Source organism: Equus asinus, chromosome 11, assembly GCF_041296235.1.
Source record: "Equus asinus isolate D_3611 breed Donkey chromosome 11, EquAss-T2T_v2, whole genome shotgun sequence".
NCBI lineage: Eukaryota > Metazoa > Chordata > Mammalia > Perissodactyla > Equidae > Equus > Equus asinus.
In genome coordinates, this window is record NC_091800.1 from 80,546,552 (window position 1) to 80,561,608 (window position 15,057).

The following is a 15,057-nucleotide window of genomic DNA, read 5'->3' on the forward strand; positions in this document are numbered from 1 at the left end:
CAAGATAATGAATTCTATTTTTTGGATCATCTTTATGCCAACAAGTTTTCCGGCAAAGAGGAAGATACTCACAACCAATCTTTTTTTTTTTTTTTTTTGAGGAAGATAAGCGCTGAGCTAAGTACTGCCAATCTTCCTCTTTTTGCTGAGGAAGACTGGCCCTGAGCTAACATCTGTGCCCATCTTCCTCTTCTTTGTACATTAGACGCCTGCCACAGCATGGCTTTTGCCAAGTGGTGCCATGTCCGCACCTGGGATCTGAACTGGTGAACCCCAAGCCACTGAAGCAGAACGTGCGAACTTAACCACTGCGCCACCGGGCTGGCCCCCTCACAACCAGTTGTAAAGCACCATTCCTGCCATTAGACAAACTGCCCTTTAAAATCCTCTATTCTGATTGGTTTCCTCCTGGACCGTTACATAATTAACAGCACTGTCTGCAACTACCAGGGTTAATTTCACATGGCTTCTTCTACCCAGAATTTGACTGAAGAAAAAAATGCTATTATATTCATGTTCCCTTATGGAACAGGTCATAGCTGCTATAAATTCTCCACCATAAAGACACCTAAAATGGTGGATGGGGAGGTTTAAAGAAATAGTTGAGGTGGCTATAAGGGGAACTTACCAATTGACACCTTTTTAACAATTCTAAAAGAAACAGTGTATTTTGCATATTTGACTCTGTAATGATAACAGGAGCTAGCTGTTCTTTACAAGATGTTAACTGGCCACTCTCAATGGAATACTAACCTATGTAATGATCATCAAGTAAGTAAGAAAGAAAAGATGACGTCAGGAAGAGGGATGGAAAACTTTCATGAGAACCAGAAGAATTGAGAGAGGTTATAATCAATAAGACTTTTTAGTCACTAAAATTTTGTAAATTTTAGGCAAAATGGCCTCTGACCTTCATAACCCAATCTCTTGCTAATATTATTGCCCTTGACCTTTTCCATTTCTTCCACTGCCCCAAATCCTAACTCACCCATCCCACCTCAGGCAGTGGAGGAGCTCTGGTGAAAGAGAAACCACCGCATAAGCTGGTCTCCAGCTCCACCTGGGCCTCTCTAGTGCCAGCTAAACTTCTGATGTCTCCCTGCTGGATGATCATGTCTCCGCCCCACGGAAAATATCTTAGATTCTTATGACTTTCCTCAAGCCAACTTCACCTAGTCATCTAAACCTCAACTGCTTTCTCTCCTAGAAAAACCACAGCCACAAAGCAGTGGTTCCTCTACCCCAACCTGCAGAGGCTACCAGCCCTTGGACCCATGTGTATGACCTTATCTAGCACCTTCAGCAGTGGGAGGTGCGCCCTGCACTGTACTCTGAATTCCATGCCCTCTTCCTTCCTCAGCAACTTCTTTCTCTTCCAAATCCCCCACATCTTTCATTTTCGTCTTTTCTCCAGTCTTTCTGTGCTTCTACCTCAGTATATAAGCATTCTGAAGTCTCTCCCACTCCCTATCCAGCCTCTCAGCTGCTTCACCTCAGCCCTTCATGGGCAAGATTGAGGAGAAAGAAGGCCCACTTCCAGGCCACCAACTGCAGTCTGTGTCCACCCCACACACCACCCGTTTCCTTCTTTCTATGGTCTCTTTTCTGTTACTATCAATCCTAAAAATGCGTTATTCCTTTGTTTTGATGACTCTAATTTCTTTTAATTTTCCTGCTCCCTTTCCTGAACATTCAATTGTGTCTTCACTCCTAAAATTTTAGTCCCCTTTTGAGTGAGCTCATCCACTTACATGGTTTTAGTCATCTGCACGTTGATGACTTCCAGATCTTATTTTCTAGTCTGTCTGAATTTCAGATTGTTATAGCCAATTATTTCTTGGAACTCCACTTTAACAAGTAATTCGAAGTCAACATGACTAATGTAAAATTTAAGACTTTCTTTCTCAAAAAACATATTCCCCATCTTGAGAACGTTCTGTCATTGAATGAGCCTACTATCCATCCTGTTTCCCCAGACAGAATCTTGAAAAGCATCATTAATGTGTCTCTTTTCTCTTCCCTCTGTATTCAATCTGTCCCCTCATCCTGCCAGTTCGGCCTCCTCGATGCCTCTCTCTCTCCTCCTCTTTTCTTCACCACTGCTGGTCTCTCACTGGATCACCTCACACTCTGAGTTGCCTCATCTCTTTCCCGATAATCTTTCATTGGGCTACCAGAATGTTCTTTCTGAAACAGCAGTCTGATCATGACATTTCTTTGTTTCAGCACCATCAGGACTGCCCATCACTTCCAAGACATAAATTACACTCTTTTGCAAGATATTAAAAACTCTAGCTTCTTCTCCAACTTCATCAATCTTTGCTCCTCTCACCTTAGTCTCTAATTTTGCTGACATACCTGCGTTCCCCATACTCATCATGCACACTCAATCCTGTGTGCTTTTCTATGTGTTGCTAGTTATTCCAGGGACACCATTAAGTCCTGCATTTGCTTGGCAAATTCTTACGTAAGTGTCAAGTCTTGGAACAGATGCCTCTCCTCTCCCACAGACTTTGCTTATCACCCACCGTGGGTCCGGTCCCCTTCCTGCACACTTCCAAACACCTAGCGTGCATCTTTCCTATTCTACTTCCATAGTGTACTCTAGCCCCATCTTCTCTTGTCTCTGCCCCTGGGTACGTTATTTTGTTCCTGTTGAGCTTCCAAGGATGAGTCTGGTACCTTTATATCCTCAGCTGCAGTATTGTGTATTTGGTAGGTGATTCCTACATGTTTAAATGTAAGGAACAAATCAATGAATTAATCAACTACCTCATAATTAAAAGATATTGACAAGAAGAAATAATAAATTACTCTAAATTAAAAATCTTTAATACAGATATTAATTTCAAAGCATATGATAGGACCCGCCAAATTTCTGTATGAAATATGTAAAGCATTGTGAGTTTCTCCTTTCGGTAGGAAGAGTACAGCTAAGGTGAGAACCAAGTAAAACAGTATAAATATGTTCTGGTACAACAAGAACTTTTTTTTTTCCTTCCTGAAGCATCACATGACATTATGTACCAAAGCCTCATAAACACATGAGTACACAATGTCCAGGTGATTTCCATTATTCTGGAGACCAAATACGGCTGAAGTGATTTTTAACCACTGGAGTCTGACTACAAGCCAAGCCATAATGCCTTGTGTTTGTTATCCTAACAGGTATTTGAACCAGACCCTACGAGAAGATCTGTCAACAGCAGAGCATTCTCTGAACAGGGAGAAATTCACTGTTTTGAAACAAGCTCTGAATGTAGTTGGCTTCAGTAACTTGGTGAGTCATATCGTAAACATTTCACTGAGAAAACCAACCATCTACAAATTTATAAAAGTTACTCGTTCAAAAACATTTACTGAGTTGCTATTAAATTCTGGAAATTGTTGCAAACACTCATGATTCAGCAGAGAATAAACCCCAATCTCTGCCTCCTAGAGTTTATATTCTAGTTGGGGAGACAGACAGAAACATGGGCTCAGGATCACAGATACTACAAAGACAAATAGACAGGGACGAGAGGAGAGGCCACTGTTTTCAAGACGGTGGTCAAGGAGACCTTTGCCCAAAATGAACCATGTGAGCAAAACAGATCAAAGAACTTCACATAGACTAACTCAAGGGAAGACTGGCAAATCTGAAGGAACTGTTTACTGCTAAGAATCACTTTGAAAAGTAATCTACTCACTTTATTAAAATGTCTTCCTGAACAATATAAAGCTTTTTTTATCCTTAAAAAATCACCAAATACCTGCAAGCATTATGAGGCCAAAAAGTATAATTTAAAATATTTAAACCTCTGCTGTCCAGGAGAAATCTCTGTGATCATAGAAATGTTCAGGGTCTGTGCTGTATGATATAAAAGCCACTAGCAACATGTGGCTACTGGGGACTCGAAATGTGGTTAGTGAGACTGCAGAAATGGATTTTTAATTTTTCTTAGTTTTAATTAATTTGAATTTAAATAGTCTTGTGTGGTCAATGGTTACTGAATTGAACAGCACAGATCCAGTGAATAAGAGACGTGAAATGATCGAAGCCTTGAGACCTCTCAGAATTCCCACAAATCTCTCTTTTGCTTATGCATTCTCTCTTCCCCCCATTCCATATGGTGTCATTTTGAATTACAGCCAGTTGCTCATTAGCAATTAACATAAGATCACGTGGATAGCTGTGGTATACCAGTAGTTCAGGAACTCTGATTTAGTCAAAGATTTCAATATGTTCTGTTTCTTTTTCTTAAACCAATAAGTTGATGAATTTGGGTCTTTCTTTTTTCCCTTGCCCATGTAGATAAAGCTAATGGGACAGCAACTGGGTGGGAGTGGATGGGAAGGTGGCAGGAGGGGTAAGAAGATGGGGCCTCACCCTAAATGACGTAGATGTGGGCATTTTGCTCCACTCCACCCTCGCCCCATTGAGAGTGGAGTTCTAGGAATGTGCAATCATATGGTATCTTGTTTTCTTTCTTTCTTTTTTTTTTTGTTCTGATTATCCAATTTTTGTCTTTTACTAACACTTAGCCATGTGAACTTTTCTGTCTTTGCACTTGCTACTCTTGTCCTTTTTGTCATCTTTTCCCCCTTTCTCCATGCCTGAAATTTCTGTTTCCTTAGGAAACTGGGATACAGCGTTGGGTAGGAACCATTCTACCAAAGGACCAGTTGCTTGGAAACAGGGTTTTAAAAATCCATGATTGACCTGAAAGGCAGGGTGAGCAAAGTATACCTTCCACCTGAGGTATCTAATAGAGAAGCTAACAGCCTTTTTGGTGAAAGAAATATGTGCATTCTAACAAAAGACGTGGGGGTCGTCACTTCATCTTGATCCTTTGGGGTGACTGGATGGTGAAATCTAGTCCGTTCAGGAGGGGTAGATCGTGTCCAATAAGAGTGGAAGGAAGGTATTTCTGGGCTGGTGAGGCCCTTGAATCAAGACCTGGAAGTGATCGTTGTCCTGGGAGGTCTGTCTATAAGGTGCCTCCACCGCTGCCCTCCCATCACCACCACCAGCAAGATGGTGGGGGATTGTTGCTCAGGAGACACAGAAGAGCAGCCCCTGCCTTCTGCCCACAGAGCAAGGTATTTTCACCTCTGTCATGGTATTCACCCATTATAATTCACATGATGGCTAGTTTTCACTGTTCTGTGTCCACACTGCACTGTAAGATCCTTGAGAATGGAACCAAGCCCCCTCTGTGTATCCAGAAGTGCCTATGCCTACCTCACAGGACGCTGGAAAAGTTCATGAGGAGTTACTGGATTTAGTTAAAAGGGGGAAAACTTGTCAAGTAGTGGAAGAGATAAAATGTTATTCAAACAAGCATAAATGAGGAAAATTTGAAGCACTAATTTATGATTTAGGGGTTACCCAAAACATTTTTAAGAAATGCCCAAATCATGGAATATTATACCTGAAATTACTTAGAGATCATCTTTTTCAATGCTCTCATTTTAAAGATAATAAAATCATACCTCATGATGAAAACTAGAGATTCTGCAGGAAATGCATGGACGTCCCAATGACTAGATTGTTTCAACAGGATATTTATAAAGCAAATAAGTGTTGTTCTCAGTGAAACTCCACAGGCAGGAACTTCTTTTTATTCCCAAATTATGGATTAGGAAAATGAGAATTTAAAAGGTTATGTCACTTGCCCCATATTAAACATAATCAATTTTACTACTGATATCATCACACTAAATATTTGTTACTCTAGAGAAGTATATTTTTTAACTTACAACTTTTTCTTGACTTTCTTTCTTGCCACAAAATGACTGTCCAAAACTAAATTTAAGGTCTAATTTCTTTCTTTTTTAAAAAGTATTTCACTAAGGTCATATTAGCTTATAAATTTGGCTTGTAAATTTCAGGTGTACATTATTATATATCAGTTCCTGTGTAGATTGCATCACGTTCACCACCAATAGTCTAGTTTTCATCTGTCGCCATATATGTGTGCCCCTTTACCCCTTTCACCCTCCCCTGAACCCCTTCCCCTCTGGTAACAACCAATCTGTTCTACCTATGGGAGAACAAATGTGTGTGTTTTTTTGTCTATCTTCCACATATGAGTGAAATCCTATGGTATTTGTCTTTCTCCATCTGACTTATTTTGCTTAGCATAATACCTTCAAGGTCCATCCATGTTGTCACAAATGGCACAATGTTGTCTTTTTTATGGCTGAGTAGTATTCCATTGTGTGTGTGTGTGTGTGTATATACACACATATATACACACATATATATATTGTATTGTATATTGTATATATACATTGTGTGTGTGTGTGTACACACCACATCTTTATCCATTCATCTGTTGATGGGCACTTGGGTTGCTTCCACATCTTTGCTATTGTGAATAATGCAGCAATGAACAAAGGGATGCCTGTATCTTTTTGAATTATTGATTTCATGTTCTTTGGATAAATACCCAGTAGCAGAATAGATGGGTCATATGGTATTTGTATTTTTAATTTTTTGAGAAGTCTTCATACTGTTTTCATAGTGGCTATACCAGTTTTCATTCCCACCAACAGTGTATGTGGTTTCCCTTTTCTTTACAACCTCTCCAAATTTTGTTATTTCTTGTCGTGTTAATTATAGCCATTCTGATGGGTATGAGGTGATATCTCATTGTAGTTTTGATTTGCATTTCCCTAATAGTGATGTTGAACATCTTTTCATCTGCCTGTTGGCCATCTCTGTATCTTCTTTGGAAAAATGTCTGTTCATACCTTGTGCCCACTTTTTGATTGGGATGTTCAACTTTTTGTTGTTGAGTTGTATGAGTTCTTTATATATTTTGGAAATTAGCCCCTTGTTGGATATATGATTTTCAAATACTTTCTCCAAGTTGGTGGGCTGTCTTATCATTTTGTTGATGGTTTCCTTTGCTGTGCAGAAGCTTCTAATTTCTTTCTTTATGCAGCATTCCAGATTCTCCAATATCCCTTCAGCAAACATCCTCATACTTCCTGCTACTTTTTCTCAAATATAGCTCTTACCAATAGCTATTTTTTCTGTTTTCCTTAAAATACCTTTAAAAAGTAGTTAGCATCTTGTTTATCTAGGCATAGTTGTTTCTATTCTGCCTCCCTTAATTTGTCAGCAGAAGTGAAAAATTCTATAATCATAGCTTGGGTTTATCTCCTGAGAGAGATAACTGGAAGATGGAAACCATCACATACATTCTCAGGTGAGGCAGACACGGTGGCTGTGAGGAGCTTCCATTTGCAGTTCTGTATCACGCCTGGGAGGACACACGTGAAGTCGGACCTCGCAGGTGACATCCAGGCAGTCAGACCATCATCACACAATGACTCATTTTTCATTATGATGCTTATCTAGAAACTAGTAATTTCTATCAGAGCATCGCTTCCTTATATTCTTTTGTTTAAGGAACAGAACAATTGATTTAGAGGAAGTGTGCATTGAATTATGAGATTTTGATTTTGAGCTGGAGATTGGTAGTTCTCTTTTTGAACATTTGGGATCTGCAAAATCACAGCCTCACTACTAGGGTCCACATCAGTTTTTTAACCTCCTTTTAGGTTTTTAAAGGATTTGTCTTTTAATCTTGCTTGTAAGCAATCTTAGTCATTTTCTCTATTTGTAAAATGCGTAGGAGGTGGAGAATCTGTTTGTGATTCTAGCAGCCATATTACACATCGGAGACATTCGGTTCACCTCTCTGACTGAGGCTGACTCCGCGTTCGTCTCTGACCTCCAGCTTCTGGAACAAGGTCAGTGGAACAGACCTTCTAACATTCATCTCACGGATGTGCAGTTTTGCAGACGTGTCAGTAGATGGAGACACAGTACAGAAAAGCCAGGTGGAATAAACTTCCACCGTAGAAATCAGCGAGGGCGGTGGCGAAAAGAGGACTGTATCCAATTTGTTCTTCTTTCTTTCTTACAAATGGTTATGGGAATGAATAACAAGATGTCATTTATGCTCTCATGCTGCCCACCACATTGACAGCACTGATTCTTCAGCACATCGTTGGGTTTATTTGCACTGTTCTGAGTGTTCTCTACCCCCACCCCTGCCATCCAGTATATTTTGGGGGCATGTTAATAGCTGAACGTTTGAAACAGAATGTAATTACTTCCCTTCAAAGATCTTGCCAAAAATCTCTCTCTTCTTTGAAGTTGTTTTGTTAGTCACTACCAGATTTTTTCAAAGTACCTTAAAATCACAGATTGTCAATGACCAGCGTATCTTCACCTCATATCAAAGTAATTTAACAAAGGACTGGGAAAAAACATTCAGGGCCATGTGTCAGGGCAAGGAGGGAAAAATAATCCTCTTGTTACTTAATGCAGGAGCCCCACGAGCTCATTAACATTTTAATGACTATAAGCTGTTTCTCTAGTTGAATTCGACAATTAAGGTGGTCGTTTAGTTTTCTTTAATACACACATTTTCTAATGAGTCTATATAAACTTATACATTATAACCATAAACTACAGTGTTCTCGCTGTCAAAAAATAGGTACTAACTTTACATTTTCAATGCTGCTTTAAATTTAGTGGCTGGATGGTTACAAGTATCAACTGATGAATTGGTGTCTGCTTTGACAACTGATATCCAATATTTTAAAGGTAAGTGTTTCTATACTCTGAGTTTCATCTTTGTGCAATTGTGGTCTTCTTTGAAATATGGAAAGTAAATATAACCTTGCCTTTCCCCACCTAGAGAAACTGGTTCTACGAATTGGATGCTAAATGAGAAAAGCATTATGAACCTATTTGGTTACTTGATATGACTCTGTACTGTAAACTCTTTACACTCTATAGAGACCATTTTGATTAACTGGTCACCTTTTCTAGCTAATCAGTCATTTTAGACAAATAAAGTCATCAATCCAAGAGGATTTATTCAATTAAAACATTGGTTCCATTGCCTATGTGGCGCCATGCTGCCCTCCCCAATGAAAAGCGTCCTTTTCCTCTGCCTCATCAGTCATAGTAATAGCTTCCGTTTATTGAGCACTTATGAACTGACGGGAATTGTGCCAAGTGCATAAATGTTGGAATTTTTAAATTCTTACAAATCGCTATGAAGTGGGCATAACTATTTCCATTTTAACAAATGAGAAAACTAAGTTTCAAAGAGGTTAAGTAACTTTGAATGTCAGATCGCTAGTAAATGGCATGTTTGGAAGTAGAATCTAATGCTATCTGGCGCCCGAGGTGAATCCTAAGTTATACACATCTCTGCTCACTGGGCAAGCAGAGTGGTTTTCCTCCGTGCTCTTTGGTTATTCTCCTTAAATCACTGCCTCACCAACCTTCTTCGTTACTGTGATTTTGAGGACACACTGTCCATCTGATCTTTCTTCTCTCCATCACCACTGTTCTTGCCTATGTTTCTATTGGACCTACTTGCAGGTATTTAGGTGCGTGGCTTAGCATTTCTGCCTCATGTTTAGACTTCTCTTCTGTGACCAGATTTCATGAATCCCTGATTATCTCCACTCGGCTGCCCAAAAGTCATTCTTTTTTTTTTTTTTTTTTTTTTTTTGAGGAAGATGGGCCCTGAGCTAACATCTGTGCCCATCTTCCTCCACTTTATATGTGGCATGCCTGCCACAGCATGGTTTCATAAGCAGTGCATAGGTCCATGCTGTGGATCTGAACCGGGGAACCCTGGGCTGCCGAAGCGGAGTACGTGAGCTTAACCCCTATGCCACCAGGCCAGCCCCCAAAGTCATTTTTGACGCCTCTTGCTTCTCCTCCTCTGAGTACATCAGACACATGTCAGCTCTCCTCCATTCCTATCTCTGATTCTTACTGCCTTCTCTTCATTTCCATTGCCACTGCCTTAATTTATCATTCCTCCCTTAGACTATGGCAAGAACATCCTTGGTAATCTTTTGTCTGGCCTTATCTCATTTTACCTTTTTATAACACTGCTTGAGGAATAATCTTTCTGAGTGCAAATGTGATTTTCATCCATGGATAACAATCTTTCAAAGATACTCCAACTTCTTTAGAGTAAATCTCATCCCTTCAGGGTCACATAAGGGGTCCTTTATTAATATTCAGGCCATAACTAACTTTTCTGCTTCATTCTTAGCCATTTTCCCACCACTGCCCTTGCATCCAACCACATTAAGTTTCTTGAGGTTCTCCAAATGCATTATGATTTCTCATGACTCTTTAAAGAAAAATTGAACTCACCATTAATATCTGTAATTTAATCCATGCGGGTCTTTTTGTTTACCCTGTCCTGCTCTGCTTCCTCATCCGCCATGTTGGTGACCCATCAAAACCCTTCGATCATGTTCACTCTAGAGACCTCAATTCATAATATCATAGACGGCGCACCTGCTTTCACTGCCACCCTGTGTTGATCCAGATGGCCTTGAACTTATAACTCCCTGACTCTTCATTACCTGCTGCTTTGGTTTTTTTCCTTTTCTCTCAGCCTGTCTCAGAAGCGGTTCTTCCTGACCTGTGCCTCCACTGAAGGACAGCTTACTCGACCCTCATTTCACATGCTCATCGTCCTATAACTTGACTCCCTGCTCAGCCTGAGTTGCAATGGTTGGCCAGGTCAGCCAGTGCCACAGAATATGAATAGCAGTTTCCCATTTCCTCTTGACTCTCTAGCATAAATGCTGTCATAGGCTCAACTCCAAATCATCCTCACTTGTTTTTTTTTTTTTCTTGGTTTCTTCTCTAGTCTATTCTCTTCTAAAAATCTTATCATTCAAGAATTCAATCACCATCTCTTTGAGAATGACATAAAAATTTCCACCTTAGGGCTCAATCTTGTTCCCAAACTCCTGACTCGCATTTTGGTTAGCTAAATCATTTCCTTGAAAATATTTAAAATATGACTAATTTTCCAGATGGCCAGGTTTACCCAGTGCCTTGGGGATGATTCAATATCCAAGCCAGTGAGCTGTTATCAGAACACTTATTAGGAGGAGCCTGCAAAGAATCGGCTCCCTAACTGAAAGGAAATTACACAGCCTGCATCGAGGTCAAAAGCTATGGTCAACATTTGTAGCAAATAAGATTGCAATGTATACGACACTTATTTTACAGAAACATGTTATGTGATGACTGACAGAGACCTCATTTATTAGAGCCATAATATATTTTTTAACATCTTTTGATGTATACAGAGGTATGAGGGATAAGTAGAAGATATAGTTTCGTTTGCTTCTAAATGAAGGAAACCTTGTTCTTATGCCGCCTCTCCTTTCTACTATTTCAGGAGACACGATCATTCGGCGACATACTATAGAGATGGCTGAATTTTACCGGGATCTCCTGGCCAAGTCCCTGTACAGTCGTTTGTTTAGCTTTTTGGTGAATACCATGAATTGCTGCCTCCACGGTCAAGACGAGCACAGCAGGTAGGTTGATGCCTGGTCCTCAGTGTTATTCCTTCATGGCCAACTTAAAAGGCTCACTCTTAAGGATGCTTCATAGTACAGACTGACCCATAAGTTAAACCAGCATTACAACATTTTATTTTAACAAGGTGATTTTACTTGAGAGTTTTATTGACTATTTTTGAGAGATTTAATCCCCTCCTACACACACACACACACACACACACACACACACACACTGATGAATTAATCAAATCGTCTCTCATGTATATATATATATATGGCTCTTGGAGTACCAAGAAGTATAAGAAATTTATAAATCTAGGAAGAAGGCAGTCCAAGAATAGCTAAAGCATTTAAGTTTGTTGAGAAGCCCATGTCTTTCTCAGAACCAATTTGATGATTTTTTTCGGATGGTAATTCTTTCTGTTTTCTTCACCTATTTTGTGGATTATTGACAAAGGGTCTCTATGGTAATCATTTTGACTCATGGCCTTAATCATCTTTAAGCAGTAGCTTTTCAGGGCTATTTGATCATCTAAAGATTATAGATCTCTGTAGCATCTTATCAATGGAAAACTTCATTAGTATTCTTGTCGCTAATAATGACCTTGAGCAAGCCATTGAAAGCAAAATTGCATCCAGAAGTCTTCACACGTATGCTTGTCTTTGAATAAAACCTTTTGAGAATTTCTTTGTTGTCCATATAGACTTCTTCAACAAATTCCTGAAAATTACTGCCTTTAGAAGTTTCTTGGAAAACATTAGAACTAACAAGTATTAATGGGAAAGTTTTTAAATAAATATAGACATCTCAGAAGATTTCAAGGACAAAGAGATACTAAAATTCTCGTTAAAATATACACATATAAAATCCCACAGCACATTGATCAGCATATTCCATATAGAGTCTGTGATTCGAGGGTAGGTATATCATCACCTGTATTTTAGCAGATATACCTTAGTATTTGATATGGGGAGGATTCTTGATTTTATTTCTTATTATCAATTAATTTGTGATTTTCTTTTAAATATGAAGAATATTCACAGAATGATACTAATATGATAAATCTACCAAATTAATCTTGTATAAACTATTGGCTGATCTGCTGAAGTAGACTGAAAAAATTATATAAATCTAGCTGCACACAGAAACTTTTAGAAAATTTCCATTTGACGTTTAAATCTTACAGAGCCTTAAATTTATATATGTGAAAAAACTTGTGCCTAGTCTAGATTTTTGACTAAACGCACACATAGAAAAAAATACAAACATAAACCTTGGAAAACACATTCTTTCCCTTTCAGCAGGAATATTGCCACTGTGTCAATGTGTACATTTATGATGTTAGTCTCATCTTTTAAAATTCTTTACTAAGTAAATGAATAAGGATAGGTATTAGTGGGAAATTAGAAGTGAATTAATGTATTATATGTTTAACTTCTGAGAGACAGTATTCTTATTTGAATTGTAACTCCCATTTTTTTCCTTTCTATTTCTCCCATGGGTCACCCAAACCTGAATTTAAATCCCGAAATAATGCAAAGAAAGGTTATGTTTGCAATATTTCTAACTCATTGAAATTCATGGAAAGCTTAAGGTTTTTCAGATTTACAGACCCATTTCCTAAGTCACAGAAAGGTCTCAAAATTTGGATAAACTTAGAATGGGCTTTCATTGCCTATGAATCCTTAATTTTTTTGAAATGTAATCATGTCAAAAAATATTATATAAAAAATATATATCCCCATGCTTAAGTTCAGCAAGCACTCAATGTTGATGGGAAATATTTTCCACATTATTTTTTTTTGTATATTTTGCATGAGAGAATAAATGTGAATAAGATATACACTAACAAGTTATAAAGGGAAAACAAGTGAAATTGAAGCAGAGGAAATGTTTGTTCTTGTAATGCTGTATTCATTTCCTGGATTTAAAAAGATCCTATTTTTTCTACCTAGATTCCAAATAGGTCACTTCTAGATGAAAATCTTGGCATATAATGCAGGAGAAGCTGAAGATTAGTTAATTAAGATGAGCAAAAGCGGTAGCCATGATTGCCTGGCCAAAGTCGAGTCAGTAAGGGTAATGAGCGGACCTCTACCAGCCTGTTGGCTGCCATGGTCGTGATTTCTGTGCAGGCTGCCTGCACTGATGCCGCAGGCTGGGGACTAACTGGCCAGGCAGCTTTTATTCCAGGGCCACATTTAGTGCAGAAATTGAAACACACTCAAACTTTATTTATGAGGCTTAGTTGAGAATGATTTGGTCCAACTCGGTAAAAGGAATAATGATAATAATAATAATATAATGCCTTCTATTTGTTTAAAACTTCATTGTTCTCAAAGTGTATGCATATTAATTACCTTCAGAAGAAATCCTGTTGAACAGCTAAAAAGACACATTTTCTTGTTGAAGAAACAATGGCTCTAGGAAATTGGGATGCGTGGACCACAGCCTGCTTCTTCAGTCCCCCTTCCAATGCTCTTCCCTTTGAGAATCTCTATAATAATCAGAGTTTTAGTGTTTTAACTATTTTCTGAGACTTTTCTGACTCCTAAAGAAAAGGTTATTTTATATCTTTTAACTTTGTATCAGAATGTGATCATTGAAAGACATTAGAATCCACTGTAAGGCCAGCACAGTTGTGCTCTTTCTGGCCTCACCCTGTTCTCCCCACCCTGACAGACCGCCAGCTGCCTCCACGCTCCCTGGGTCTGTCACCTGCTTGCCAGCTCCTCCCCTCGGTCGCTGCCGTTCCCTACCTGCTGCTTCCAATACCCACGTGTTCAAATTTACTCAGGGCTTTCATGGTCTTTTGGGGGGATTCCCTAATAACACTCACTTTCATGTCTAATTCTTAATCAACTGAGAAATAAGACTGTGGGGTAAGGCCTATGGGAGCCCAGACACCAGTTCCCTGAGTGATCCAGCAGACACGACAGGACATGGCTCTCCTGGGAGGAGCTGCCTCTGACCACCGCGCCCACAGTTAGACTGACTTGCCCGTGTCCCCATGGGCACGCGGGTGGGCAGGGCCCGAGCACGGCCGGGAGGAGCAGGGCCGCCTCGGCTCCATGAGGGGCCAGCGAAGGGCAGCTCTGAGCCAGCCTGCCCTGGTCACCTCCCACACTGTCCAGTGGAATAGGTCACCCCACCGGGGGCCAGGAGAGTTACAACTGGCAGAGCTTCTCTTCATGAAAGGAAACACTGGGCCAGGCGTGAGCATCTCCACCTGACAAATGTGAGTGTTAACGTCCAGTCAGCAGACTTGAAAGATGCGGTAAAGTAGGTGGGCTTTGGGCTTCCTATTCTGAGTTACTCTGGCCTTTTTCCTTAGTGTTGTCAAGAAGATGTCTGCACCTGTCTTGTCAGACCACTAGATATGTGGGATACCCTTGTGGTTTATTCATAACTTGCTATGTGTTCACATTAAACTGATAATATTTAACTATTAAAATCTGATTTTAAATAATATCAAATAACTTCTAAGTTTGATCTTATTTTGGTAGTATTTTTTGGCTCCAACTCCTCTGTGAATTGTCAGCTGACACCCAATGATGAGCATAGGCATAAACATGCTTAGTGTTTAAACCATATGGAGATCCATACGCAGATTCCTGTAGCTTCGTATGTGGGAAATTGACAACCACTAAGGACACTAGGGACATTGACCTTCTATTCCTTTCTTCACTGGCCAG

General features: G+C 39.5%; 1 protein-coding gene across 4 annotated transcripts in view; it reads left to right on the plus strand.

Moving 5' to 3' along the window:
• The window catches only part of MYO16 (myosin XVI), a 599,178-nt gene that overhangs the window by 372,546 nt on the left and 211,575 nt on the right, over positions 1 to 15,057 (plus strand). For all 4 annotated transcript variants that reach the window (XM_070520138.1, XM_070520137.1, XM_070520139.1 and 1 more), the window contains exons 17-20: positions 3,169 to 3,280; positions 7,629 to 7,746; positions 8,537 to 8,608; positions 11,235 to 11,376. In XM_070520138.1, coding sequence (XP_070376239.1) covers positions 3,169 to 3,280; positions 7,629 to 7,746; positions 8,537 to 8,608; positions 11,235 to 11,376 — 444 coding nt within the window. The remainder of the gene's footprint in view (positions 1 to 3,168; positions 3,281 to 7,628; positions 7,747 to 8,536; positions 8,609 to 11,234; positions 11,377 to 15,057) is intronic.